The sequence below is a fragment of the Crinia signifera genome, chromosome 6, assembly GCF_055691185.1.
Source record: "Crinia signifera chromosome 6, ASM5569118v1, whole genome shotgun sequence".
In the NCBI taxonomy this organism is placed as follows: domain Eukaryota; kingdom Metazoa; phylum Chordata; class Amphibia; order Anura; family Myobatrachidae; genus Crinia; species Crinia signifera.
This window is the reverse complement of record NC_139222.1, coordinates 142,130,402-142,157,355: the sequence shown is the minus strand read 5'-3', so window position 1 is coordinate 142,157,355 and position 26,954 is coordinate 142,130,402. Positions and strand designations below refer to the sequence as shown.

At 42.0% G+C, this 26,954-nt stretch overlaps 1 protein-coding gene across 1 annotated transcript in view; it reads left to right on the top strand.

Moving 5' to 3' along the window:
- The window catches only part of KCNH6 (potassium voltage-gated channel subfamily H member 6), a 203,958-nt gene that overhangs the window by 28,078 nt on the left and 148,926 nt on the right, over window positions 1-26,954 (top strand). The window contains exon 2 of the mRNA XM_083147475.1: window positions 17,275-17,505. Within this exon, the coding sequence (XP_083003601.1) occupies window positions 17,275-17,505 (231 nt within the window). The remainder of the gene's footprint in view (window positions 1-17,274; window positions 17,506-26,954) is intronic.

The window sequence follows — 26,954 nt, the reverse complement described above, 5'->3', positions numbered from 1 at the left end:
CTATGTTGAAAAATGACAATTAGGAGCTAATTAACTGGTGCGTTATCACCAGTCACTTTATCACTTCACCAGGCTTAATGCATCTCATACAATTACCTATAAATAGCCTGCAATTGTGTTTATACAGAAACGCTATGCATTGTAAGATACACCACACTACCGCCCAGTTACACTTGTGCATGCAACCTTAAATCGGCCACAAAGTCATCTCACTAGAGCAGGCATGTCCAAACTATGAGGGGAAATTTACTAAGATGTGTATTCTATTTCACATGTGATGTTGCTTTGGACAACCAATCAGAGGGTGCTACATAAGTAAGAAGTAGAGGGTGCTACATAAGTAAGAAGTAGATTCTGATTGGTTCCCTATAGCAACATCACGTGAAGTAGAATACACATCTTAGTAAATTTCCCCCTATGGCCCTCCAGCTGTTTATGAAACTACAAGTACCATCATGCTTTGCCACAGTTTTGTTATTGGGGAATGCTAAAACTATAGAAATGCAGGCTGGTACTGTATGTGTAGTTTCACAACAGCTGTAGGGCCACAGTTTGGACATGCCTGCACTAGCGTTATGGGTATGACCAATAATTATCCAAATGTGTATGTGCTTTTTGACCAAATTATGGGCAAGGCAAAATGTGATGGTTCACATCAACCATGCTATACTGGGAATGTGGCATTTTCCCTATGATCTACCTAATGTCACATTCACAGTATGAAGAAAAGAGGGTGCCATCTCCACCTCCCACTTGCTGCTATTGTTTTTTATTCATTTCTTGGTTTAATTGTATCAGTTCTGCCAAGTGTGCTATGTGGTGCCAGTCCAGCACCATTGAGGAAAGTAGCAGCAATGCAGACTGGAAGCTCACTGAGGGGGTTATTTTGGTTCACTCTTTCTGACAAAATCTGTGCAGGGTAATTACTGACTGCTTTATTTTTACACTGCAATATAAATCTCACTTTGAAATAAAACCCCACCGAAATCTAATTCTCTCTGCACAAGTAACATCTGCCCCACCTGCACATGGTTTTGTCCATCTAAGAAGGATTTTGTCAGAAAGAGTGAACCAAAATAACCCCCTGAATGCTTTCTAAGCAGCATAATATTTACAGCATTAGCGAAGTCTTATCTTCAAAATTGTGTAATGAAAAACAAACTGTAGCTATACCGAGGGAATGAAATCTGCATCATTTTTTAATAGAAAAGATATGTATGCGGGAGGGCCAGTGCCGATAGCTTAGCAGCTGGGAGACCATGATAAATGACCGTCCTGGGATTGTGTACAAACTTAGGTGACAGCTGCACATGTACTAGTGGCTGAAGTCCCACTTCTGTTTCAGTTGTCCTTTTAATTATATCCAGTGGTGAAGATAACAGATGGCTTGCCCCACGCATGCAGGGATGCAGGCAGGATCAGGCAGGGTGCTTTACCGGACATGGATGATAGCTCTTGTTTGCTATATTTGTACATTAACCTCTCAAATGCATGACTAGGATGCTTAACTCTTACAGGTCCTGCGAAAAACATTCTGTTCTATTCAGAATCAACAGCACATTTAAGTTATTCATTTGTTAGAATATTTTCTATATGTTGCTGGCTTGTTGATAAAACGGGACTAAGTAAAAAATGGACAGGGACAAGACCCTAGAACGCCGGACCGGACATCAAGCTCTGCAATCCGGAGCTTGTAGTGTACTGTCCGGGGGGTGTCTTGTCCGGGAGGATGCATGGGATTGCTTTTACCAGGGACAAGGGGAAGGGGAGATTACAGCCTCCATGTGGTCCGGACCATTCCGGTTTTTATTACATCCCCGAACCATGCAGGGAGGCTGTATTCTCCCCTTCTCCTCACCCTGGTGACAGGTATCACAGCAGCACCACCAGACAGGACACATCCGGCAATGACAGATATTAATGAATGGAGCCTATCCGGTCCAGCGTTAGGTGGGATTGTCCGGTCCGGTTTTTACCCATACCCTGATAAAACTGTAATTCACTCAGTACTTCTGCATATAAATCAGAGGTTCCTAACCTGAGGGACATTTAAATTTACTCATGTAAATGCTTGCCATAGTATTGAAGCATACAGTACTGGACTATACTAAGAATATTAGGAGCAGTTGCCCTTGGATTACAATTATAAAAGGGTATATCTTAACAGCATTGTGGACCCTAGGCAAACCAATGCACTGTGGCCCCTACTTAAGTTAAAAAAATTATAAATCCCTGCAGTGTCTGGCCACCTGCTATTAGTCATCCAGCAATTATCATGCCTACAGCCAGTAACTGTTTGGCTGCAGACTGGTACAGAAGGATTCCCGGCAGCTCAGATTCTGTGTAATTCACAACCAAAGCAGCCAGGCAGCAATCTCTACTGGCCTCACAAGAAACTCTGGTGACCCCTAGAGCAGCTACACATTATGCCCATATAATAAGTTGACTGTGTGTGTGTTAGTTGTTTGGTCTACTGCAGGGTTGCCGACTTTCTTATTCTCCTCTCCGGGAGAAGCCCGGAGAGGAGAGTTTCAGTAGCCGCTCAGGGGGCGGGGCTTAAGCGTGACATCACTAAGCCCACGCCCCCATGCTGGTAAACCAGCGAATTCAGGGATCTCCGTTAAGGGGGCGGGGCTAAAATGACGCGATTGTGTAGTTTTAGCTCCGCCCCCTCCTCTGAGACCCGAGGATTGCGGCATTTTAATGCCGCGATCCGGGGGTCAGCGGGGGTCCCCCCTGAATCCGGGAGGGTTGCCCACCCTTCCGGGGGGGCCGGGAGGGGGACCCGATTTTCGGGAGACTCACGGAAATTCCGGGAGGGTCGGCAACCCTGGTCTACTGCCTTGGGATCTTGGGATTCTGGGAGACCAAATGTGAGTTGCCTGGATATCGCCAGAAAAGTAGGTTAATATGAGTCCTGCTCCTCAGCAAAACAGGGAACTGACCTTGCTTCATAGGGAGATGTTTTTGCAAAATACTTCCAGTGTGTTCTAACGGGGATCCAGAATTTAAAGATTGTCATTTTAAAGAGTTCTAGCAAAATGATATTGCCTGACGACATGAACAACCATGGCAGATGTCACCACTTGGTCCTGTATCAAACAAGTATTGATGGGTTTGTTACAGACTGCAGTAGCCAGAGGCATCCCTAGATATTCATAGACCCCATAGCAAAAGTTTTTAATGGCCCCCCATTTTGCAACTGATGGTGATAAATGTATGTAAAACATATTACTTTTAGACAGCAAAGATGAGCCCCCTTCAGCTCTGGGCCCCTTGCACCTTTGGTAGTTATGCCTTTGGCAGTAGTATTAACATATTTGCCTTAGTCACATCAGTAGTCTCCTACTTAATAAGAGCTATAATATCAGGCTTGATGATGTAGCTGTCTATAGATTGTAAGCATTGTAGTCATTTAAATGTTTATTGTATCATTCTCTTTATAAGTAAGCTATTACTTTTCTTATCAGGCAAAGTAAGCTTTAGGAGCTCTGGTTTGGTTAGCTACAACAAGTCAGTGTTTCTAGCCATCATGCCATTAAAACTAATTTTGAGAAAGGACATTATACATGCAGATAACATTACAATATTACAACTTCGTATTCACCATCTCATGGACAATTACTAAACAGGAATAACCATTTGTATTGGCTCACAACAACAAACGTTTTCTTTGGAACATTAGGTCAACAGTGACTAGGTAGAAAGTTACCCCAAAAGGTCAACATGCACACTGTCCACATGGCCCTCCATTTTACCATTCCCAATCATAGTCCACTTGGATGGTAAAGTATGAAAAAGCTTTAAAAAATTGTAAATGTAAAACGCACGTGTCATCATTTTGGCTGTGTCGACCATGTCAGTGTGAACCTATTGCTTGTCGACCTATCATCCCATGTTGCTCTTACAGAAGGGGCAATGTGTATAAATCTCTCCTGCTTTTACTTAATGTGGGATCTCACTGTCCTCCTGCCATCAGTGGCAGATAGAAAGGCTGACATGACATCGATTCACATACAAAGTGGTATATATTCTAGTTATTAGGATTTCCAGCCATTGCAGGGACACAAAGGGGCTGCCAGTGACAGCTTTGCGTGCAGGAGCAGTAGCGTAACATTGACATTCAACTAGATCCAACAAAACTGGCTGATGCACGAAAGCACTGGGCAACATCATGAGCAGTTACAGTACATCTTGTTGTTCAAGTGGGTTATAATAACTTATTATAGTGAACTATTTGTTTTATCTGAATAGCTGATTTATAACTTAATTGCTTTATTCATTGGTTGGTTTTGCACTGACTACAACATAATCCAGTGGTTCCCAAACTTTTTTGAATCACGACACCCTAGAGCATCAAAATATTTTCAAGGCACCCCTAGGCCAAATGCTTCTTATCGAGAAATTCAGGAAAAAAATATTAAATGAAGTTCATTGTGTTTATATGTCACAGTTATCTGGTGAGGGACAGGATTTGCTTCTGTTTGTCCACATATATTATGATTGGCAGCAACAAGCACTGGTTTTTCCTGATACATTGACAATAAATAATATGAATTGATCTTGGTCCACCAACCCAAGGCACCCCTGCAAGTGTCCCGAGGCTCCCCAGGGTGCCTAGGCACACAGTTTGGGAACCACTGACATAATCAGTTAGTTTGATTGTTTTTTATTTTTTATTTAGTTAATGTGACAGGAGCCAGTTTTTAAAATAATCGGGAGACATGGTTGTTTATGTAGATCTTTATGTATTACACTCCCCTTTAAAATATGTAATTTTTATTATTATTATTATTATTATTACTAGAGAGAACCAAAAGGAGACCCATTTGGTGAAAGAGGGAATTATTCCTCCTAGCTTTAATATTTTCTTGCATACCATACTGAGCTTTTGAAGGTTGGTCTCCCCCCTACAGAAATGTTCAGTACTACAGAACATGGAGAATCACATAAAGAATTTGGGTGGCATGTCTTTTGATGTACTTTTGGAAAGATTCACATGTTGCGTTAGGGCCCATGACATAAGTAAATCCTAGGGTTATCAATTAAGTTATATTAAGCTGTGCCCATGATCAACCAGTTTAGGTTTAACATTAGTCATGTATGGGCAAAACTAAGGTTCCAAAGAATGTGTTAAGTTAATAGTTAGAACTATTTTAGGTACAGTATAACAACAATACTATATGTGCTGTGTATACTTCTTACTGTTGAGAAATGTTATTGTTTTCTTGTACAACCGGGCACCTGTTAGGTTTGCAAATATCCCTATGTTTATTCTGTAGTGAATTCGATCTGGTGTTTTGTGTGTCACCTCGTTCTACCTGTTGCACTGCCCCCTTTATCCCGATGTGTGTGTTTCCCACACCCACATGTTCTGTCCTGCTCCCTCCCCAAAGCATTTTCTTACCAATTTCCAATACGGAGCAGTCCCATCGTGCACTGCAGTGGGAGTCATTGGAGGGGTGCTGCATGTATGAGATGGGATGTACCTTAGAAGTTTTTTTATATAGATAAGCACATTTACTTATTGCCAGTGGCTCCTGAACTGTGTGCTGTGGCTCGCAGCGGTGCCTTGGAACACTTGAATGAGTGCCTTGGGTTGGTAGTCCAGGGTCAATTCAGTTTATTTATGGTCAATTTAATAGGCAAAACCACTATTTGTAACTTCCAATACTAAAATATGTGGATAAACAGAAGCAAATCATGTCCCTCACCACGTATCTGACCCAAGGGGGTCTATTTCCTAAGATAGGAGTTCTATTGAAGATGGGATGTTGCCCATAGTAACAAATCAGAATCTACATATGTATTTTGCAGCTTCTAGAAGATAATGGATAGAATCTGATTGGTTGCCCATAGCAACATCCCATCTTCAATAGAACTCCCATCTTAGTAAATAAATCCCTAAGGCTTACATTAGTCCGACTTGTCATAAGGACAAGTCGGACCTGATTGTCACGGCAGCTCCCTGGGAGGGATCACATGCGATGGCACTTCATGTGCATGCGATTTATCACATGCAACTCCCGGGGAGCTGCAGGGACAATGGGAGCGGGGGACAGCAGCGGGGATATGCACGTGACCAGAGAGCGGGCGGGGGCGCAGGGAGCCGGGCAAGAAGACGCTGGGCAGGGAGCAAGGGGGGTGGCGCAGAGTAGCAGGGAGCCAGGCAGGAGAAGACGCTGCAGCGGCAGCGCAAGTGTCGGGAGCAGCACAGCACTTAAAAAAACAACAACATACAAACGCATAGGAAGCCATTGATTGGCTGAGACCTCTCTCAGCCAATCAGAGATTTAGATTTATTGGCTGAGAGAGGTCTCAGCCAATCGCTGATTGGCTGAGAGAGGTCTCAGCCAATCAATGGCTTCCTATGCGTTTGTATGGGCTTTTTTTTTGAAGTGCTGTGCTGCTCCCGAGTCCCACCGCTCGCGCTGCAGTGTCTTCTTCTGCCCAGCTCCCTGCTACTCCACGCCGCCCCCCTGCTCCCGCTGACGGCAGCAGCTTCCTCCTCTGCCCGGCTCCCTGCCCTCCGCCCGGCTCTGGTAGGTCCACCGTTGCGGGGGAGCATGGCTCCGGGCAGCACATAAGATTTAGCAAATCTTATGTGCAGCCCCTCCGACCTCCCGACTCCGATACGATGCGCACGGTGCCGTGCATCGGGTCGGAGGGGATGTCTCCATATGCAATTTGGGACGATTTCACGGCCCGATTCATCCGAATTGATAAAAATCGTGCCCAAATCGCATAGTGTATGGGGGCCTTAAGTATGACATGTAAACCCATACTGAATTTAATATTTTTTTTCTGAATTTCTCAATTAGATTTAACTGCTTGTCATTAATCAGTCTCCAAACTTTCAAGCGTTCCCTGAAAACTCACCTCTTCAGGCAAGCCTATCATATTTAAGTTCTACATGCATAACCCTCCGAGGCACTTATGTATTATATAGCTTCCCTTCTGGACTTGTAACTGCTATGCTATTACTGGTGCCTGTCCTTATGTTTCCCCCTATATCCGTATAGATTGTAAGCTTGCAGCAGGGCCCTCCTACCTCCAAGTCTGTCTGTTGTTACCCAGTTTGTCTTATCACTGTCTACTATTGTAAAGCGCAACGGAATCTGCTGCGCTATATAAGAAACTGTAAATAAATAAATAAATAAATTAATCATATACACAATGATGCACATGTATCATTCTGAAGGCCTCACTTTCCTAGTGTCAGCAATCCGCTCAGAATCTACAAACAATAATGCCGAAATATTCATATGAAAAATGTCCTCAGCTTATTCCCAGCATTATTATTATGCCCAGCTGTAATGCTGGTTATGTTTTATTTAGACATTTCTTCCAAACCAAAGTACTTTTCCTGCATTAACAACATCTATTAGTGTACAATGGAAACAAATACAATTATATTAGGAAAAAATGAAGAAGGATTGCGGTACCCACTGAGAGCAGCAATAAAATAAAGGTCTCAAGTTTCGCCATTAAGGCCTCAATCTACTTATCTGTGCAAAGTGCATCCTCATGTATGCCGTCCTGGCATGGTTTCCTCAATGCACTTGATGGGGAGAGGGATTTTAGATCACAGGGTTGAATCCCCCTTTCCCAACTATTTATTGCAAATCCTCCTCTACCCGAGATCTTCACTGGTTTCAAACTGCCGCTGTACATCCAAGAAAGGTCTACAGGGATAGGCTCAGGAAACCTCAGCCTGAACCCCCAAAAGTACCTTGTGGAAACTCATTTAGACACACACATATGGCTAGTTAACATTCCTCTCATATTCAGTTCACTTATAATACATTATATTTTGCTGTTGGGATAAGATCATTATACACTGTCACCTGAATAGTCAGTTTGGGTAGCAGTTACAATCCCGGCGGTCGGAATCCCGGCGTTCAAAATCCCAAACCGCCGAAATCCTGACACTTTCTCCCTCTGTGGGTGTCCACGACGGAGAATATACCACGGAGAATATACTAGTGTGCCAAGCGCAGCGAGGCACCGGACCCACTGCGCGGCAAGCGCAGCGAGCCCGCAAAGGGGGGCGATCCATGTCCCCCCCTGGTTGGGATTTCGGCAGTCAGGATTCTGGACGCCGGGATTCCGACTGCCGGGATTTAGAACCAATCCGTCTTGTCTAGTGTCTAGTTGCCAGCGAGTGAAACTACATCTCTTTTCTCTCTCACACATGAACAAACCAGTTTGATTTTGCAGTGTAAATGATTGCCGCTTTAAAAAAACCCTGGAGAATTCTTACCAAATCTCTCACTTTTAATATTCATCAGTCCATGCAAGGAAAACTGTCTATAAATGGAGAAAGCTTAGCATAGTTGCCACTTACCATAGGAGTGCTGTAAGGGCCCCGCAAAGTGTGATCAGAGCCAGGAGAGTGTAACTACATTACAGATCAGTGCATGCTAGTGGCTAGGTTTATGGGCCAAATGTATTAAGCTTTAACAAGTGATAAAGTGGAGAGTGATAAAGAGTGATAAAGTACCAGCCAATCAGCTCCTGGTGGTACCCACACACGGTGAGGTGTCAAGCAATCTTGCTGAGTTCACCTAACCCACATTATGCAGCAGTTACATTTTTTTGTGGAAAAAAATAAATTCAGAGATACTGTATATACATCGGAATGGAATCATCAGTGTGATTTCCTGCATGGGTGACGTCCGAGCTCCTAGCTGCCAGTATCCGGACTCATGATAGATTGATTCTAGGTTGACAGTCATGAGGTCATTGGGTATGTCGACACCTTTAAATGGTCGACATTCTCAATGTTGACATTGGCAGATGGTCGACACAAGCAAAATGTTGCCATAGACATGGTCGACACTGAAAAGGTTGAGACAAGTTTTTAAAAAATAAATAAACTTGTTTAAACCGACTTGGTTCATTCTTTACCAAGTGGACATAGAATAGAATAGTGAGTGCAGTGAGACATATGAGTGGACGCGGTACACTTATAAGGTGTCCATGACACCAAAAACACAAAAAACTTTTTCTTGTGTCGACCTTCTATCATTGTCAACCTTGAGTATGTCAACCATTTAAAGGTGTCAACTGTCGACCTAGAGTGAATCTATCATTTATACCATAACCCTAGCTGCCACCTTCATAATGTCACTAATATGTTTTTTTCTAAAGTAGACAACGTTTGTCTACTTGAACAAGGTAGAAAACTAAATACTGGCCGAACTGCACTGCCATGCCAAATCTGGTGGAGATAGCCCCAAAACTCTGACCATGCATAAAGGACAAAGAGACATACTATACTCTCTTGCTTATTATATTGATGTGTTGGACTGGGACATGAAGGGCCCACCAGGGGAATGCAGTGGTATGGGCCCATAATTCGGGGTATGGCCAACAAACAGATATTGTTAGTGCATTCATGGTAGTGTATCAGAACAGCAATACACGGTAGAAAATACACCATAGTCCTGTGCAGTATAATGTAACAAATGTATAGTACACAGTCTGGGACTGATTCCTAAAGGAATGGGAGGGCACCCGGCCAATTGGGGCCAGTCCAACTCTGCATACTGTATGTGTGTGTGTGTGTGTGTGTTATTCAGGTATATTAATGAACAAAAAATGACCTGAATGTTGAGATTGAACAAAGAACTAAAATGAAAAGGAATCCCTTTTGTCAGTAGTAATGTACATAATCTATCATCCTCCAAAAGGTAACTGTATCGGTTCTATCTTCATTTGTCCAAGAGCTGATACAATCCTCCATGACTAATATAGATCACACAGTGTAAGTAGTTCCGAAGGTTAGAACTCATCACCATGGGAGTATGGGAATGTTCTGCAAATAAATTCTTATGGAATATAAAGAGCATCTATCATATAAATAATATAGTACCTTTCCTAAGAACACATTCAAGCACTGTATAATAGAAAATGATCTCCTTAAAGACCATCCTGCCTTGTGATGTCATGTCTTAATAAGCATGCAGTGCAAGATTAATTATCGTGCTCAGCCTGTAGCATATATTCATTATGTATATAAGAAAAATTAAAAATGATATATGAAAAACTAAAACCACTAAATCAAACTGAAAAAAAAAAAAAAAACATTTAAAAAGATTTGGATTTGGCTTCATATCCAACTGTCAGCCTCATACATTTAGTTTTTTATTTTCTGGGAACTACTACATGGAGTCAGGCAGATTAACGTAATAAAATGCCAACTGTCAAAGAAGGAATATTCAGAAAACTGTAAAAAAGGTGAAAGAAGGCAAATTAATCACTGAGCCTTAATTAAAAAAGAACTATCACGCTGACTAATACCAGGTTTCTCCCTAGACCATGCATTATTTAAAAGCTATTCATCAACCTGTAAATGTGTTACTTGTTTAAACTTTCAGCCATGTACAGTCTCTTTTATAGCATGCAGCTACCCCAGCTGTAATGAAGGTATGCAGTCATTGGGAAGACGATTAGGTCAACAGTCACTAGGTTGACACCTTGAAAGGGTCGACATACCAAAGGCTGTCTTTGACAAAAGGTTTGCACAAGCTTATGGCCGACATAGACATTGTAGATGTGAATAACGCTTACATGAGTTTTTCACATCTTTTCAAAAAAGGTGTTTTTTCATACTTTACTAGTATAATAGTCGAATAGTGCATGGTGAGAACAGCGAGCCATTCAAGGGGATGCGGTACACTTATACGTAGTCCAGGTCAACACATGTCGACAAAAATTTTAAACTCATGTCGACCTCATTCATGTCGACCATGCCTATGTCAACCATAAGCTTGTGTCGACCTTTTGTCAAAGTTGACCTTGGGCATGTTCACAATTTCAAGGTGTCGACCTAGTGACCGTCAACCATTAGTGGCTGCCGACCTAGACATTTTTTACCATTTATACCATAACTATAAAGGAAAAAGATTTCAGTACTTTCGATAAAATTTTTTATTGAAATATTAGATTCATAAGATAATTTAAACAAAATTATGACTTTCAAATGCATATTCATATCAAATTGGAAAGTTTTTGCAAGGTAACACAATCTGAAGATGGCATTATCCCATTGTAGAATGTGGGCAATGTTTTGCAAAAACTACTGGAGAGGGATCCATTATGAGCCCCATCCCTGCTAGAGTATTAAAATACAATTGAGCAAACCATACATTTATTATTGCCATGTACAGTGGAAATAAGAAATAATAATCATCAAGTCTCAGTCCAGATATGTAATGAAATACGCCTAACACTCACTGTTTGCAGTTCTCCACGAAAAAATGCTTAAGGGTGACTAATCCCTGAGTTACACCTCACTGCAAATCATGCGCTGTGATTCTTGTGGCATTGGGGCCTAATTCAGAGCTGATTGCAGTACAAATGTGTTCTCAAAATGGGCAAAACCATGTTGCACTGCAGGTGGGGCAGATGTAACATGCAGAGAGAGTTAGATTTGGGTGGGGGTGTGCTCTAACTGAAATCTAAATTACAGTGTAAAAATAAAGCAGCCCATATTTACCCTGCACAGAAAAATATAACTCACCCACATCTAACTCTCTGCACATGTTAAATGTTACATCTGCCCCACCTGCAATGCAGCATGGTTTTGCCCATTTTGAGAACAAAATGGTATTGCAATCAGGTCTGAATTAGGCCGATAGGTCCATGTTGTGAAAGGGCTTAGAATAGGTCAAACAAAGATGATTTTGAAATAAAGTAATATCATCACATAGGGCTTTATTCTAGTTCACTCTTTCTGACAAAATCCTTCTTAGATGGACAAAACCATGTGCACTGCAGGGGGGCAGATGTAAAATGTGCAGAGAGAATTAGATTTGGGTGAATTATTTTGTTTCTGTGCAGGGTATATACTGGCTGCTTTATTTTTACACTGCAATATATATCTCACTTTGAAGTAAAACCCACCCAAATCTAATTCTCTCTGCACAAGTTACATCTGACCCACCTGCAGTGCACATGGTTTTGTCCATCTAAGAAGGATTTTGTCAGAAAGAGTGAACTAGAATAAGGCCCATAGTGACATTATAAATAGAGTACATACTACAGAGCAAAATAAAGAAAATAAGTTCAACAATAAAAGCAAATATGAAAAGGAATATGAACAGTTATCAATAAACTATTATGTACAATAGAAAACATTGTTCCACGGATGGTGTAATGGTTAGCATTACTGCCTCACAGCGCTGAGGTCATGGGTTCTATCCCACCATGGCTCTAACTGTGAGGAGTTTGTATATTCTCCCCGTGCTTGCGTGGGTTTACTCCGGGTACTCCGGTTTCCTCCCACAATCCAAAAATATACAGGTAGGTTAATTGGCTTCCAACAAAATTAACCCTAGAATGTCTGTGTGTGTGTGTGTGTACATGTGGTAGGAAATATAGATTGTAAGCTCCACTGGGGTAGGGACTGATGTGAATGTTCAAATATTCTCTGTAAAGCGCTGCGGAATATGTACAGTATGCGCTATATAAGAAACTGATAATAAATAAATTCATTTCTACACACTTAATTTCAATTTTAATTTAACAAGCTTGAGGCCCGGTACTTACTGTACAGCAAACATAGGGCAGACAATAGTAATTTACTGTACACTAATATATTAATCTAGTCTAATCTGGTACTTGTGTAGTTTCACGGCGCCAGCATGTTTCTATGGAAAAGTCCGAAAGAATTTGATAAGCACCAACTAGTGTAACTACAGTACCTGTATTGGTTTAAAAAAAAAAAAAGAACGTTTAAAAAATAAAAATATATTGTAACCAACTGAGGATCGAACTACTGATACTGAGATAGTGAAGCCGTGCCTCTACCCGCTAGGCCACTATTGCCTGTGATTTTCCTGCTGGCAGATGGTTAGCATGGCTTCTGCACCAATCACATACAGTTCATGACCATCCAGTACGTCACTGCGGCTGCGAATAAAATACTAAAACTCTGTCCGTAAAGTAAGGACAAAATCCGTAGTGTAAAGTATGATACTGTAGGTCCTCAAATAACTTTTTAAGTAGTCATCTAGCAATAGCAAAGGTTAGCATGGCTTCTGTACCAATTACATAAATGACCGTACAAAGCTGCTTCTGCGAATAAATACTGTACAAACACTCTGTCCGTAAAGTAAGGACAAGATCCGTAGTGAAAAGTGGCTGGTTAGCAAAGGTTAGCGAATTTAATCCCGAAACACGTTCCTCAAGGCAAGAAATTTTACCTGAAAAGCTAAATCTATTTTGCGAAAAAAAACGTTCTCTGTAGCGCAGTATGTATGGGTATTAACTATCGTGTACATGGAGGCCTGCCATTGTGAATTTTTGTTTGTGGAAAAGTCTGAAAGAATTTGATAAGCACCAACTACTGTAACTACAGTACCTGTATTGGTTTAAAAAAAAAAAAGAACGTTTAAAAAATAAAAATATATTGTAACCAACTGAGGATCGAACTCCTGATACTGACATAGTGCAGCTGTGCCTCTACCCGTTAGGCCACTGTTGCCTGAGATTATAGTACAAGCAGATGGTTAGCATGGCTTCTGCACCAATCACATACAGTTCATGACCATACAGTACGTCACTGCGGCTGCGAATAAAATAAAATAACTCTGTCCGTAAAGTAAGGACAAAATCCGTAGTGTAAAGTATGATACTGTAGGTCCTCAAATAATGTTTTAAGTAGTCATCCAGCAATAGCAAAGGTTAACATGGCCTCTGTACCAATTACATAAATGACCGTACGTAGCTGCTTCTGCGAATAAATACAAACACTCTGTCCGTAAAGTAAGGACAAAATCCGTAGTGAAAAGTCGTGGCGGCCACTGTTTTGTAGAAGAGATTTTTACGCATGCGCTGTACTGTTTGGGAAAAGTGACATCTGGTGGTCAATGAGTGTAAGTGCAGGTTACATTTACAAGATTACGTTACGTTATAACGCGATCTATAACGGGACTATAGCGCAAGGAGCAGGCGCGATCCATGCGCGATTTGCATGGCGCACTTTATGCGCAACGCAGCCACGATGTACTTGGGCATAACTGTAATCGTCTGTTGCAGCCGTATATATACAACTACAACCCTTACAGTTACAGTATGTAATATGTATAGATAAGGCTGCATGAGTATTGGAGGTTATTCTGTAGAGTCTACAGTCTAGAGCAGTGATTTTTAACCTTTTTACCTTGCGGAACACTAAATAAGATTTTCAAATTGCCAAGGCACACCATGAGATCCCCACAGGGCAAAACATATTGGCCCCCACAGGAAAAATCCAAACCTATTGACCTCCATATAAAAAACAATCACCCTGGTCCCCACAGGTAACAAAACTAAAATACATTGACCCTTTACATGAAAAAAAGAAACCAGTAAATAACAGTTGAACTGGTGGTGGCTATAAACTGGTTTGGGCATCTGTAGATCTGGGGGCACACTTGGGAGCAGCTCAAGGCACACTAGTGTGCCACGGCACAGTGGTTGAAAAACACTGGTCTAGAGTCTAGAATATGCAGGAAAACGCAACGGAATCTGCTGCACTAAATAAGAAACTGTAAATAAATAAATAAATGATAGTATTATAGTATTTTCAGGCTCTCTTATTTTATACAGGTTGCTGTATAACTGGGTATCATAAATGTGACAAATAATCAACAATAATCATCAATTAGCAATTCAATTAATCTTAATAAGGTAATTCAACAGCATGATTATCTCCCAATGTATTTCAGTATACATCCTATGACCATATCCTATTTGCCTGTAGACATACAACAAATTGATATTTCACATTTGCCTTCATAAATATGATACAGCTAATGGTCTTCTTCTATCTACCATCTAATAAATGATATGTCAATGGCCATCTTCCATTTGCCTTGATACATTCAAACAATAATCATTTCCCATTTTCATTCATGCATACAGCTAGTGGTAATCTCATATTTGTCCTCACAATACAACCAATGACTATGTCCTATTTGCTTACTGTGAATATAAGAACACAATGACGGGGCATCTCAGAGTGGCCAAACCTTGTGCATAGAATGTACCTTTTTTTGCTATAGAATGGCATGTATTCAATGCTCCTATGTCGCCGTAAATAACGGTGAGAGTGCATGTTTTTTGGAGAGTGGTGAACTTTTCTCTCCTATTTTGTGCTTCCCTGTATTCAGCTCTGTTGCTTCTCCAAAAATATTTTGCGAAGCTAACTCAGTTCACCCTGCACTTCTCCCCATTTCTGTTCAATGGGGATTTTAGTGTCTCTCTCCAAAAGTGTATTCAATGCACAAATTGCGAGTCCTGCTGGTTTATTTTTTTAGAGCAGTTCTCCATTTTTCCCTCGGCATATTTTTTAGGTGAACTGTAGGGCTATCTTTGTTAAAGTTGTTATTTTTTTTGTTTTTTATGGCTTATAAATTAAAAAAAAATGTACTCTAATGTATTTATTGCAAGTGCCATAATGCTGTACTTCTATATTAATTTATTTGGAATTAATAAGTTATTTTAATGGTAACCAATAAGAAATCATTTTGGAATGCTCCTAGTAATTTCCCATGCTTCCTCTCTTCTTCCTCACCTAACCCCCAAACAGGCTTTTAAACACACTAACAATTATAAATTTTTTAATAAATTTAATAAAAACACAGGGCAAAGAAACAATGCTAAAAGCACAACACAAGGATAAAGGCCAAACAGAACAAAATACACCCGTCTGCACAAACCCAATTAAAATAGTCACACAGCCATTTGTTGTAAAATAAATACTGAACAAAACATTTACCTTTCTAAACCTTTGTAAAAAAATACAAGTCCACAAATGTGAGGAACACGCTGCTGAGAATATCCCAGTCTGACCAGCTCACGTGGAGAGCAGGAGATAACAGATGTCTCCAGTTACAGCTCTCCCATTTGAACTCGCATAATTATGCTAAGTTCGCAAAAGGGGCCCACATTGAATACTGAGGAAGTCAGAAATGAGGAGATAAGAAAAAGTGGTGAGCACTTCAGCGAGATCACAGGGACACAGAACAGTGAGCGGTGAGCCAGACTCTTAAAAAACATTGAATACTCCTAAATATGGGTGCCAGACAGGGTCTCGACAGTCATTTACCCGACGTCGGGATCCCGACTGTTAAAATACTGACAGACCGGTTCCCGGTGGCCACCAGTTATTCTCCCTCATGGGGGTACACGACCCCCATAGAGGGAGAATAGAATAGGTGGCGAGCGTGGCGAGCCCGCAAGGGGCTTTTTTGCGCTCGCCATGCTGAGTCCGGCCAGTCGGGATCCCGACGTCAAGCTAATGACTGTCGGGATCCCGACTGTCGGAACCCTATACCATACTCATAGAATATACCTTGTTTAATTCCTCTATCATACATAGAAATCATGATTGTGTCCCATTACATCGATCTACATACATAAGAGCCAATTACCATTTTCCATGGCAAATATCTACCTCTTAGCCAATTACTATCTCCCATTCCAGCTACATATATTGAAGCAAATTACCATCTCCCGTGCCAGCTACTGTAAAAGCCTCTTAGCCAATTACAAACCTCCAAATCTCTTATCTCTTAAATGCAACGAATGAACATCTGCCATTGAGCCTACATGCATGCAGCAACTATCGCCATACGTACAACTAATTAGTATATCCTACTTCCTGTACAATCCATTGTATACAATGAACCAAATAACATTTCTCATTTACCATTATTTATACAACTATTGGCCAGTCCTCTTCCACAGTAATTTTCCATTACACATGCAATTAATGATCATGTGTTTTTACATTCATGCATAGTCAATGACCATCTTCCATTACCTTCTTAAATATATAGTAATACAAGCAATGATGTTTTCATTTGTATTAACACATAAAAGTAGCCACCATAGGTCAGCACAGGTCATGTGTACACACATTGACCCATTTTTCTTCTTAAAATCCAAGCTGACTTTTAGTAACTTTTTATTTTTAAAGATTAAAATGTGCAAAATACAATCATTTTCAAATAATATATTACACAAGTGCTGTATAACCCCTATCCTTATCGTTAATGATTTGGTGAATACTGTATACTCTGTAGTCGAGTTGATCTAGTCCTTGCTGTACCTGGAGTACAGTTTCTCCATCTGCAGTAATGTGGTGTGTTACTTGTTACTTGTCGCAAAGCTGGTGATGTAGGCAACATCTTTGGATGACCTTTCTATGCCACAAGAATTGTAGCTTTTTTTCCATTACACATTTTAGGAGTATATTTGATTCTCTCTCTGTTCTTGCAGGTCGCAAGTTTCTGATTGCAAATGCCCAGATGGACAACTGTGCAATAATCTACTGTAATGATGGCTTCTGTGATATGTTTGGCTACTCCAGGGTGGAGGTCATGCAAAGATCATGTACCTGTGACTTTCTAAATGGTCCGGACACCACGCATAACAGCATTACGCAACTCACTCAGGCCCTTTTAGGAGCTGAAGAACGCAAGTTGGAGATCCTCTACTATAGAAAAGAAGGTGAGAAATACATCCCTTATTTCATATATGAATTCCCTGCACTTCTCATTAAACACAGTTTCAAACAATGCTGACTAATAAGACAGCTGTGTTTCATAAGATCACTGTAGGCCTTTATCTTGTGTCAGTTGGAAAGAAAGGCATTCCCTATGCCTCAAACATGGTTGCCAAAACTTAATGTGTGGGAAACCCGCTCACATACAATTTGACACTTGCACGTGCATTTTTTTTTACATGCGACAAAATGCCTGGGGCCAGATGCATTAAGCTTCAAAAGTGATAAAATGGAGAGTGATAAACAACCAACCAATCAACTCCTGCCTTACATTTTTCAAACACAGTTTGTGACATGGAAGTTAGGAGCTGATTGGCTGGCTGTTTATCACTCTCCATTTTATCATTTTTGAAGCTTAGTGCGGGATCAGTATGAAATCCCAGCGGTCGGAATCCCGACGGTCGAAATACAGATGCCGGAATCCCGACCACCACAATGATTACAAGGGGGGGCGTGGATCGCCCCCCCTTGCTGGCTCGCTGCGCTCGCCACGCAGCGGACCCGGTGCCTCGCTACGTTCGGCATGCTATTTTATTCTCACTCTATGGGTGTCATGGACACCCATAGAGGGACAAAGTGCCGGCATTGCGGTGGTCGGGATTTTGACCGCCGGGATTCCGACAGCATCCCCTTAGTGCATCTGGCCCCTGAGGAGCTGCAGATGGAGGACAGGAGAATTAAAGAAAAACATTCAAAAGTATGGGTGGCCCGGCCGTTGATTTACTGGGAGAGCTCTCTCAGACAATCATGGGTCACCCATTCATTTGTATGGTTTTCATTTAATCTCCTGTTTGCCGCGTGACGCTTGCCGCCCACCAGACATGCAGTGCGGGTGAGCACCTCTCCTGTCTGGCACTTCCCCACTCTGCAGATAGGTGTATGCCAGTGGTGTGGCACCGATCGCATATACCTAGGAACCGCATCAGATGCGATACCTGTCCTGCTGATGGGCTGCACATACAATTTATGTGCAACCCGTCTGACCTCCGACTCCGGTCCCAAGCGCACGGGACCTTGCATTGCATTGGATGTCGGACACATGTGATTTGGGACGTTTTTACCTGATTTCTTTGCCGGATCCATCAAAATCGAGTGGGATTGGACCCAAATTGCATAGTTAATGTATTTTGTCTGTGAATGAGTTAGTGTTTGTGTTACATACTGCTTCTGCTGATGAAGGCAATACACCCACCCAGTTGGCTGTCACAGTTCTGTCATCTTTAGTTTGACCACTAGCACTTGTCCATGTATCTGTGGTTAAGTGGATAGTGGGTACAAATGGTGTATGGCCCCACCGTGGACCCAGGGGCCTGTGTGCACCGCACACCTTGCACCCATTATAGATAGGCCAGTGGACTACAGAAACAATTAGATTGTAAGCTTTGTGACATTGCTACATGGTAAAGAATGCAAATTATACTCTCTGCAATACAGACATTTTATCAAAGTAATTATCTATTTGTTTCCCTGCCAATGTTTACACAGGTCTTCACATTTCTATTAGTTCCCATAAAAAGCTTTCCCTATCATTCGGTGCTGAATTAATGTGAGCTCTCTAGCTCATTCCAATGGGACTCGCACAGTGGCAGGACACTTATACTGGTGTCATCATATAAGAACATCAGAGGGAAAACTACAGCAATCTGATATACGTTAATGCAGTCCAAGGGAGAGTGTGACTAGATGGGAATACGTTAATGCAGAAGAAAGAAGAAAATCCCAATGGAGCTATGCTTACTATTTAGGGCAGCCAAAGAGAAAGTCGTCGTAATTGTTCATTCTAAATTAGGACCAAGTATAAAGGAAGGGGGAGCAAGAGAGAGTAGGAATGGCATCGCTTTTATATAGCTGTGAATTTCGCCTCTCGGGAGACTAATGTGCGTACACAAGAAGGATTTCTCACTGTTTATAAAAGTGTCTTTAGCCCCCAAAAAACACGTCAATGTATAGACAGACATATCACACATAAAAGTCACCACTCAATACTTTTTACACATCGAGTGTCTAAAGCAGAATTATCACAGTGATCACACTTTGGGTCAGATTCTCTAAGCGTCAAAAGTGATAAAATGGAGAGTGATAAACAGCCAGCCAATCAGCTCCTGTCTGACATTTTTCAAAAACAGTCTGTGACATGACAGGTAAGAGCTGATTGGATGGCTGTTTATCACTTTCCATTTTATCACTTTTGAAGCTTAGAGAATCTAGCCCTTGATGTTTAATGGCTGAAGCAGGTCCTAGATGCCACAGGAGACAGATATCACAGAATGCAATATGGAGCGCAGTGTAATGTATAATAATGCAAAGTGGCCATTCTGTTATCTTCATTGTGTGAAATGTAGTCAGTACCTCCTCACCACATAATAATAATAATAATAATAATAATAATAATAATAATAATAATGATGATAAAAATGACAATTATAATAAAACTTTTTTGCTAACTTCCTTTGGACCGTAAGCATATATTATCCATCTGCTTATATTATAGAATAGTGCAGCATCACTACTTGTAGCAATGTAGGCCTAGTAATACTTCCATTTTTACTGCCAACTGCACATTACCGTGTTTAAAGACCTGGGCTGCCAATGGTTTTCTGAAGAGGCAGGAAATGAGAGACTAGGCTCCTTGCAACATAATGTACACTACTTTCACAGCCAGTGCTGGAGGAATGGACAAGGCCCCCCCACCTGAGGACTACTGTACCTCTGATTTAAGGAGGATGTAATAGCAGTTTGCATACAAGCTATATAGATCCAGATTTGATAATGCTAGTTTGTGGTGAGGATCTGCTCTAGCACTGTACATAGCAAAATGTGAGAACACAAAACTCTTTGTTATCATTGTAAGGTAAAGGTTATGAGGCCAACACACAGAGGATAGAAGGGCCCATTCAGGGTTGCTCGTAGAAATCCGAATTCGGCACCAGCCCCAATGGTCGGGGTTTGCGCATGAGCGTTCTGTGCACATGCAAATTCCGGCACAGAACAGCTTTGGCGAGTTACACACTCGCGGGCAGCTCGTTGCTGGGAGGGAGCGCTGGTAGCGGAAACAGGGCTGGAGCAGGGGAATGCCCAGCATTTAGACTGACTTTTATTTTGGAAGGGAAGAGAAATCACTTGATGGTTGCCAACCATCGAATGATTTCTCTCCCGTTCGGCCGCATGTGAGGGAATGTGGGCCTTATTCTGGTTAGGTCGGTGAAACATACGTACGGCCCGTCACACCGTACATTTTAGGTACGCTCGCGGTGAGCGAAAGTCCGCCCACAGAACAGCCGCACACGGACAGTCACAGACACCGACAATTGGGAGTGGCGTACACTTGAGCGTACGCTACCGTGTAGGGACGGAGCTCCCTCTTAGCCACCGATACCTGGCGTACATCTGAGCGGACGCCACAGTGCACGGATGGATCTCGTCCATTTTCCTACGGCACCTTCCGTATATCTGAGCGTACGCCACATTGCAAGTAGAAATTGAGTCCAAAACATCATTGTTGCTCTTAGACGTGGTTTATGTGTCTTTTTCATAATAAAAAACTGGTATGTTTGTGTTACAGTGAAAAAGTTGACACATGTCGACTTCTGTGAATTGAGTGTCCTGCTTTTAAAGTATACAAAAACAGTTACTGAATGGGTGTAGATGGTTATAAAATAACTACCTTGACATATATAAGCAGGTCTTAGAATGAATATTACCTAAAATTAAACCAACCTTTACATGTAGAGAAGTGTAGAAAGATAAGGTTCCAATGTGTTTGAGGGCTGTGTGTGGCATGCAGGTAGTGAAATAATGGTTTTCACTTAATAGGCTGCAGCATTGCTTATTACATTCAGGTGTATGTGTTTGAGTAGTAATCAGCGTTAATTAGCAGACCCAGGCATCCGCTCTCATACGGTATCTCTAGGGGTGGTCTGGAGCTATCTTTGGCGTCCGCCTGTTTTTGGTCCAAAATGCACGGTGTGTTCGCCGATCGAGGCGGTTGTGGCACCGTGCATTTTGTGTGCACACCCCCGTGTATGCCCCTGTTTACGCCCAGTTTTCCTCATTATTCCGGCCGCTCCCATAAAAACGCCCACATGCCGCCCACAATGACCGTACTCTTGCGGACAGGTTTTTTCGCACGGAGAGACCCGTCCGTGATCGGTGTGAGGTCGCCGCACATGCGCATTGCGAAAGCTACGCATGCGCAGATGAAAAAAAACCCTGATCCGCCCGTATACGGTCCCACCATACCAAACAGAATAAGGCCCTGTGTTCTCGTACATCCCCTCTCATGTTACTGAGGGGATTCAGTGGAGGGGGGATGTTTCCCTAGGCAGCGGGAGGTGTTTCAGGGCTTGCTAAGCAGCAAACAACCGATGCTTAGCAAGCATGGCTGAATCAGAGTGCACAAAATACTATATTCCAGCCAATGTGAGCTTAACTGCAATAGGCTGTCAACAGTTTCTTTAATCTGACACATGGGGTCCAATCCTTGCCGCTATTTTCGACAGGGGAAATAGCGGCGGGCGCCTATTCAATGCTTCAACAGCATTGAAGAGGCAGATCGACAGAACGGGCATGACTTTAAAAGCTGTCGGGCCTGTTTTGGCAAGAACGGCCATGAATTGTCACGATCACGGCTGGTTCTAGACAATCCACGGCCGTTTACACGGACACGCCCCCTTTTTGCCAATCACCAGGTGGGACATTGAGTCCCAACACATAAAACACAATAACAAAGAGAAATGTATAAATTCTGTATAAGAATGTCAGAGGTCAAATGTAAAATAAATGAATTGGATATACCAATCATAGCCATATTTATGCGTCATTCATCTTTTTTTTTTTTTTTTTAACCAATGAAAACATGATCCTTGCCAAACAGATTATGCACACCTTATTGTAATAATATATCTCTGCAAAAAAATAATAAATGTGGCAGATATGACAGTTACCACTAAATTTCCCAAACTGACCTTAGCCTCACAAATTTGTCTTCTAGATAATACTCTCCATCTCGCAAAAATACATGTAAACCGAAACAATATATCATGAGCGACAAAGAAGCAGTGTTTTCACAAGCAGTTAAACAAAAGCAGTAGCCCAGAGTCATCATCTTAATGACAAACAATGTCATCTCTTTTGATACTCATAAGTTTAGTTACAGAATAGCTAAAAAAGCTACAGATTACCCTAAAGCTGGGGTAGCCAACTCCAGTCCTCGAGAGCTACCAACAGTTAACATTTTCCATGTCTTCTCACAGAATCACAAGTTAAGTCATTATATCTACCTGTGGATCTTTTGTAATTTGGCAGTGAGTAAAGAGTGCACCTGCTAGGTGGTCTGGAAAACATGAACTGTTGGTAGCTCTGGAGGACTGGAGTTGGCTACCCCTGCCCTAAGTCATACTTGCCTACTTTTGATAACTAGAATCAGGGAACTCCATAGGGCACTTCCGAGTGGGCTTGTCAAACTCTTCCCAAAGGGCATCTAGCTCCACGTATGTGCGTGTCTATGCTGAAATGCTTGTTGCAAGTTAATTCTATATAACATCAGTAACGATCAATTTTGGAATGTTTTGCAAGTATTGATATCACCATTGCTGCCTGCAATACAGGGTTTCTTGTTTTTAAATATTTGCTCTGATATTTCTTTTCTTCTCACTGAGCACATGACTATACATGAGTAATGAATACTTGCCTACTGTACTTTTGAATAAGCATGTCAGGAAGATAGTGAGGTTGGTACCTAGAAGCACGGACATGTACGGCTACATCTGAGTGGTGTGTCATAAAATGACTTACATCAGGGTTGCCTACCATCCTGGAATGGCAGGAAGGCTCCCAAAAAGTTCAATAATTCAATAATCGGTAAAAACAAATGGACATTTATTAGATATTTTCCAATAGATCAATCTGCAGACCAACGCATTTCGTTTTCCAGGACTTCATCAGGGGCAATGAATAAATCTCTAGGGACAATAGACCCTCTAGTAGGAGTGGAGATGGTATGTCCTTTAGAGCAAAATATTTTGTATTGCAGTTTTAAGTGCAGTAATGAAGGTCGTTTTTGGGCCACCTATTTTACAAATGATGAAAATAATCATAAAACTTCACCAATATGTTGGCTAGAAATCACTTCTGTCACCAATACAACTTCTCAAGTGGGAGCTCACTGGATCTCTAAATACCTGTGCTACACAGCGTTTTCCCACTTAAGTTAAGTTTGCCACCTTACCTACAGTAAGTTATTTCAAATAAAACCTATCGAAAGCAATAGAGATGATACAATGAATAACCAAACTAGCATGAAAAGTGAATGTTAGCAATTAGGACTCAGACGGGTGGAGAGTAGGGCTGAAACTAGGGGTGTGCCCGCAATTCTGTAACCCAGGCCGGGGCATAACCCCCAGAGGCAATGGAGGCACTAACCTCCGGGCTCCAAGCCTTGAAGGACCACCTTCATTACAGCAGCACCGTTGTGGTTCCAAGAGTGATCGTTGCTCTTCCAATGGAGCTCTGCGATGCATTTGCTGTTGCTGCATAATGTAGTTATTCGGCCCTGTCACGGGAACCTGTTCAGGGGGTGGGGCCAGTACAGGGTGTCATAGAGCCCTAATGAAGCCCTTATGGGGAGATTCATTTTTGATGTTGTGCTTTCACAATGCAAATTTGCATATGTGCCCAACATTGCTAATTTTCCAATGTTCCTTTAAGGATTGGGAGGGACAATTGGTCATGCTGGTGGTCACATGATGCCATTACTTCCATCCATCCTGATACTGTATCCCTGGTAATTCTAGGACATTATCAGCACCCCACCTGAGTTTCTTTTTCTACTTTATTCAATCCTGTTACCAAATAAAATGTTTCAGAATAATGTTCCTTACTCTGTAGATTGCTATTTCCTTGCTACACTGCTTGCTTGCTTACTTAGTCATTTTAAGTACAAACTGTCATGTTTCTTCTGATAGTTACTGTACCTAATGTAATACCATTAATCATATCTTGTGGCTTTAGACTGTTGTGTCCCAAATGCATTATTTTACACTTGCTTGGATAGAAGTGCAATTTCAGTTTCACGTAAATGCTCTTATTCTTCCTAATACTCACTCATCCTGTATTGCGGTTCTTGGGGTTAAACCTTCTGGGTCATCTTCAAAACAAAACTTTGCAATCTCCTAACTAATCCATGTTAAAGGAGAAATATTACGTCTGCTTATGTATTCTGCCTGCATACAGTAAAGTGATATGATTTATTACCAGCTTCTATATTGCTATTTTCTGTTAGGAGCCAAGGAAGATTTCCATTTTATAGTTCCCTTTATAGCTAAGCTGTCAAGAAAATCAAGCAGGAAGCTGACAGTAAGCATTGTTCATAGGCAGGAATGGAGTTGGTCATTTGAAATTAAAATACCATAATTGTTATAAACAAACAAATCAGATGACATGAAAGAAGAAAATGGAGAACTAACGGGTAAATAGGAAGTAGGTGATCAGCAAAAATTAACTTCTCAGTAATTATGGCCAAAATGTCTAATATGAATGGGGATTTTTAAAAACAGATATGTGATATTTCTGTAACATGCTACTGTGTTCACAGACTCTACTTTTACCAAATTTTTTTTTCAAGGTAGAAGACCGGTAGTAATTGTCAAATGCATAGATAGTCCACAGAGTGAACTGTGGCATGCATCTTATGTATGCAGGGGTGCGGACAGGTTTGCCACCGTGAGTGGGTGTGACCACCAACAACTTTGGGCGGGTGGGCACCAGTGGGGGTATAGGTAGCATACTACAGTAGGAAGCAGGGCCAGATTAGGGGGGGGGGGGGGGGGCGACACAGGGGGTCAGTACTCCTGGGCCCTCCTCTATCTAGGGCTCCCCTGTGGTCGGCATGTATTTTTTTTTTTTATTAGCTAAAAGTTTTGTGCATGGGAGTGGGGTAGTGCTGCAGCTATACCTATCTGCCAATGTGACAATTGTCAATGGTGCTGAGCATCGGGAGCCAAGGCACACTGACTGCACAAGTATATAGTGCATTACTGGGAGTTGACTAAATCCCATGAGACTAGGAGGTCAGATGCTAAGAGACTTGTGCTTATCTCTGATTGGTGGAGCTCACCATATGCTTCTCAGGCCCATGGAGGACATCAGCAGCAGTGGCCTCCTCATGGGAGGGTTTTTAATCAGAGGTAGCTCTGAGCCTGTGAGGTCACATACAGAGTAAGGTACAGATATATATTAATCCCCCCCCCCCACAGTTACTCATTGACCAAGTTTATACTGCCTTTACTATGTGTTTTGACATTGTAATATTCTTCCATGCAGTTTGCAGCCAGTAATGACAAGTGGGAGGGGGCCCCCCTGCCTAAAGTGCCCTGGGACCCCCGAGGGCTTAATCCAGCACTGGTAGGAAGAGAGGACAGGCTGCTGCTACCTCTCTCTCCTCACCTCAGTACTGAGCAGCCTGTGCTGAGCTGGGGAGAGAGGCTATCTCTCCCACTGCACAGCTGCTTGCAGGAGGGGAGGGGGAAGCAGGACCCAGGACCCTCCATCAGACCCTAGCCCGGGTAAAAAGTATTTGTCCCCCCTCTCCGTGCCACTGTATGTATGAAAGCAGATAACATAGAAATAAATAATCACTTTACTCCACGTTCTCTGCAAACATCTGACAATTTACATTATTATTATTATTATTTCTTCCTGATTTTCCTTGATAAGAGGTAAAGCAGGAAAAGCTATGGTGGTATGTTAAATGGGGTTGGGATCATTTGGTGTACAGCATGTTGCTCGACAAGCATTAGGTCGACACCACCAGGTTGACATGGGGAAAGGTCGACATGGTTCTAGGTCTACATTGGACAATGTCGACATTTGTCTAGGATGACATGGGTTTAGGGAGACAGGTCATTAGGTCGACAAAAGCATTAAGTTGACAGTGTGTATGTCGACAGTCAAAAAGATCGACATGGGGTTTTTCACTGTTCTTTGACCCGAATGGCGACACAGTCCACATGGACACAATTTAAAGTGCACCGCACCCCCTCGCATCGTTTGTAATGCTTCGGGCACAGTGCCTCACTGCACTCGGCACACTATTTTATTCTCCTACCACGCCCTAGTGGATCGTAGGGCATGAAATATCGCCTGCCGGCACATGTCGGCTCAAAAAACTGCCCCATGTCGACATTGACCCATGTTGACCTAGAACCATGTTGACCCAATGCTTGTCGACCAACATGCTGTAGACCAAATGACTGTATCCTGTTAAATGCTGCTATTGTAAATCTCTCTGTGCGGCCCATTTATCATTAATATACAATATTTGCCAAAATCACCTGTTTTGGGGTAACTACAAATATTTATCACCCCCATGCCTACCTCCCAACTTTTAGAAATATAA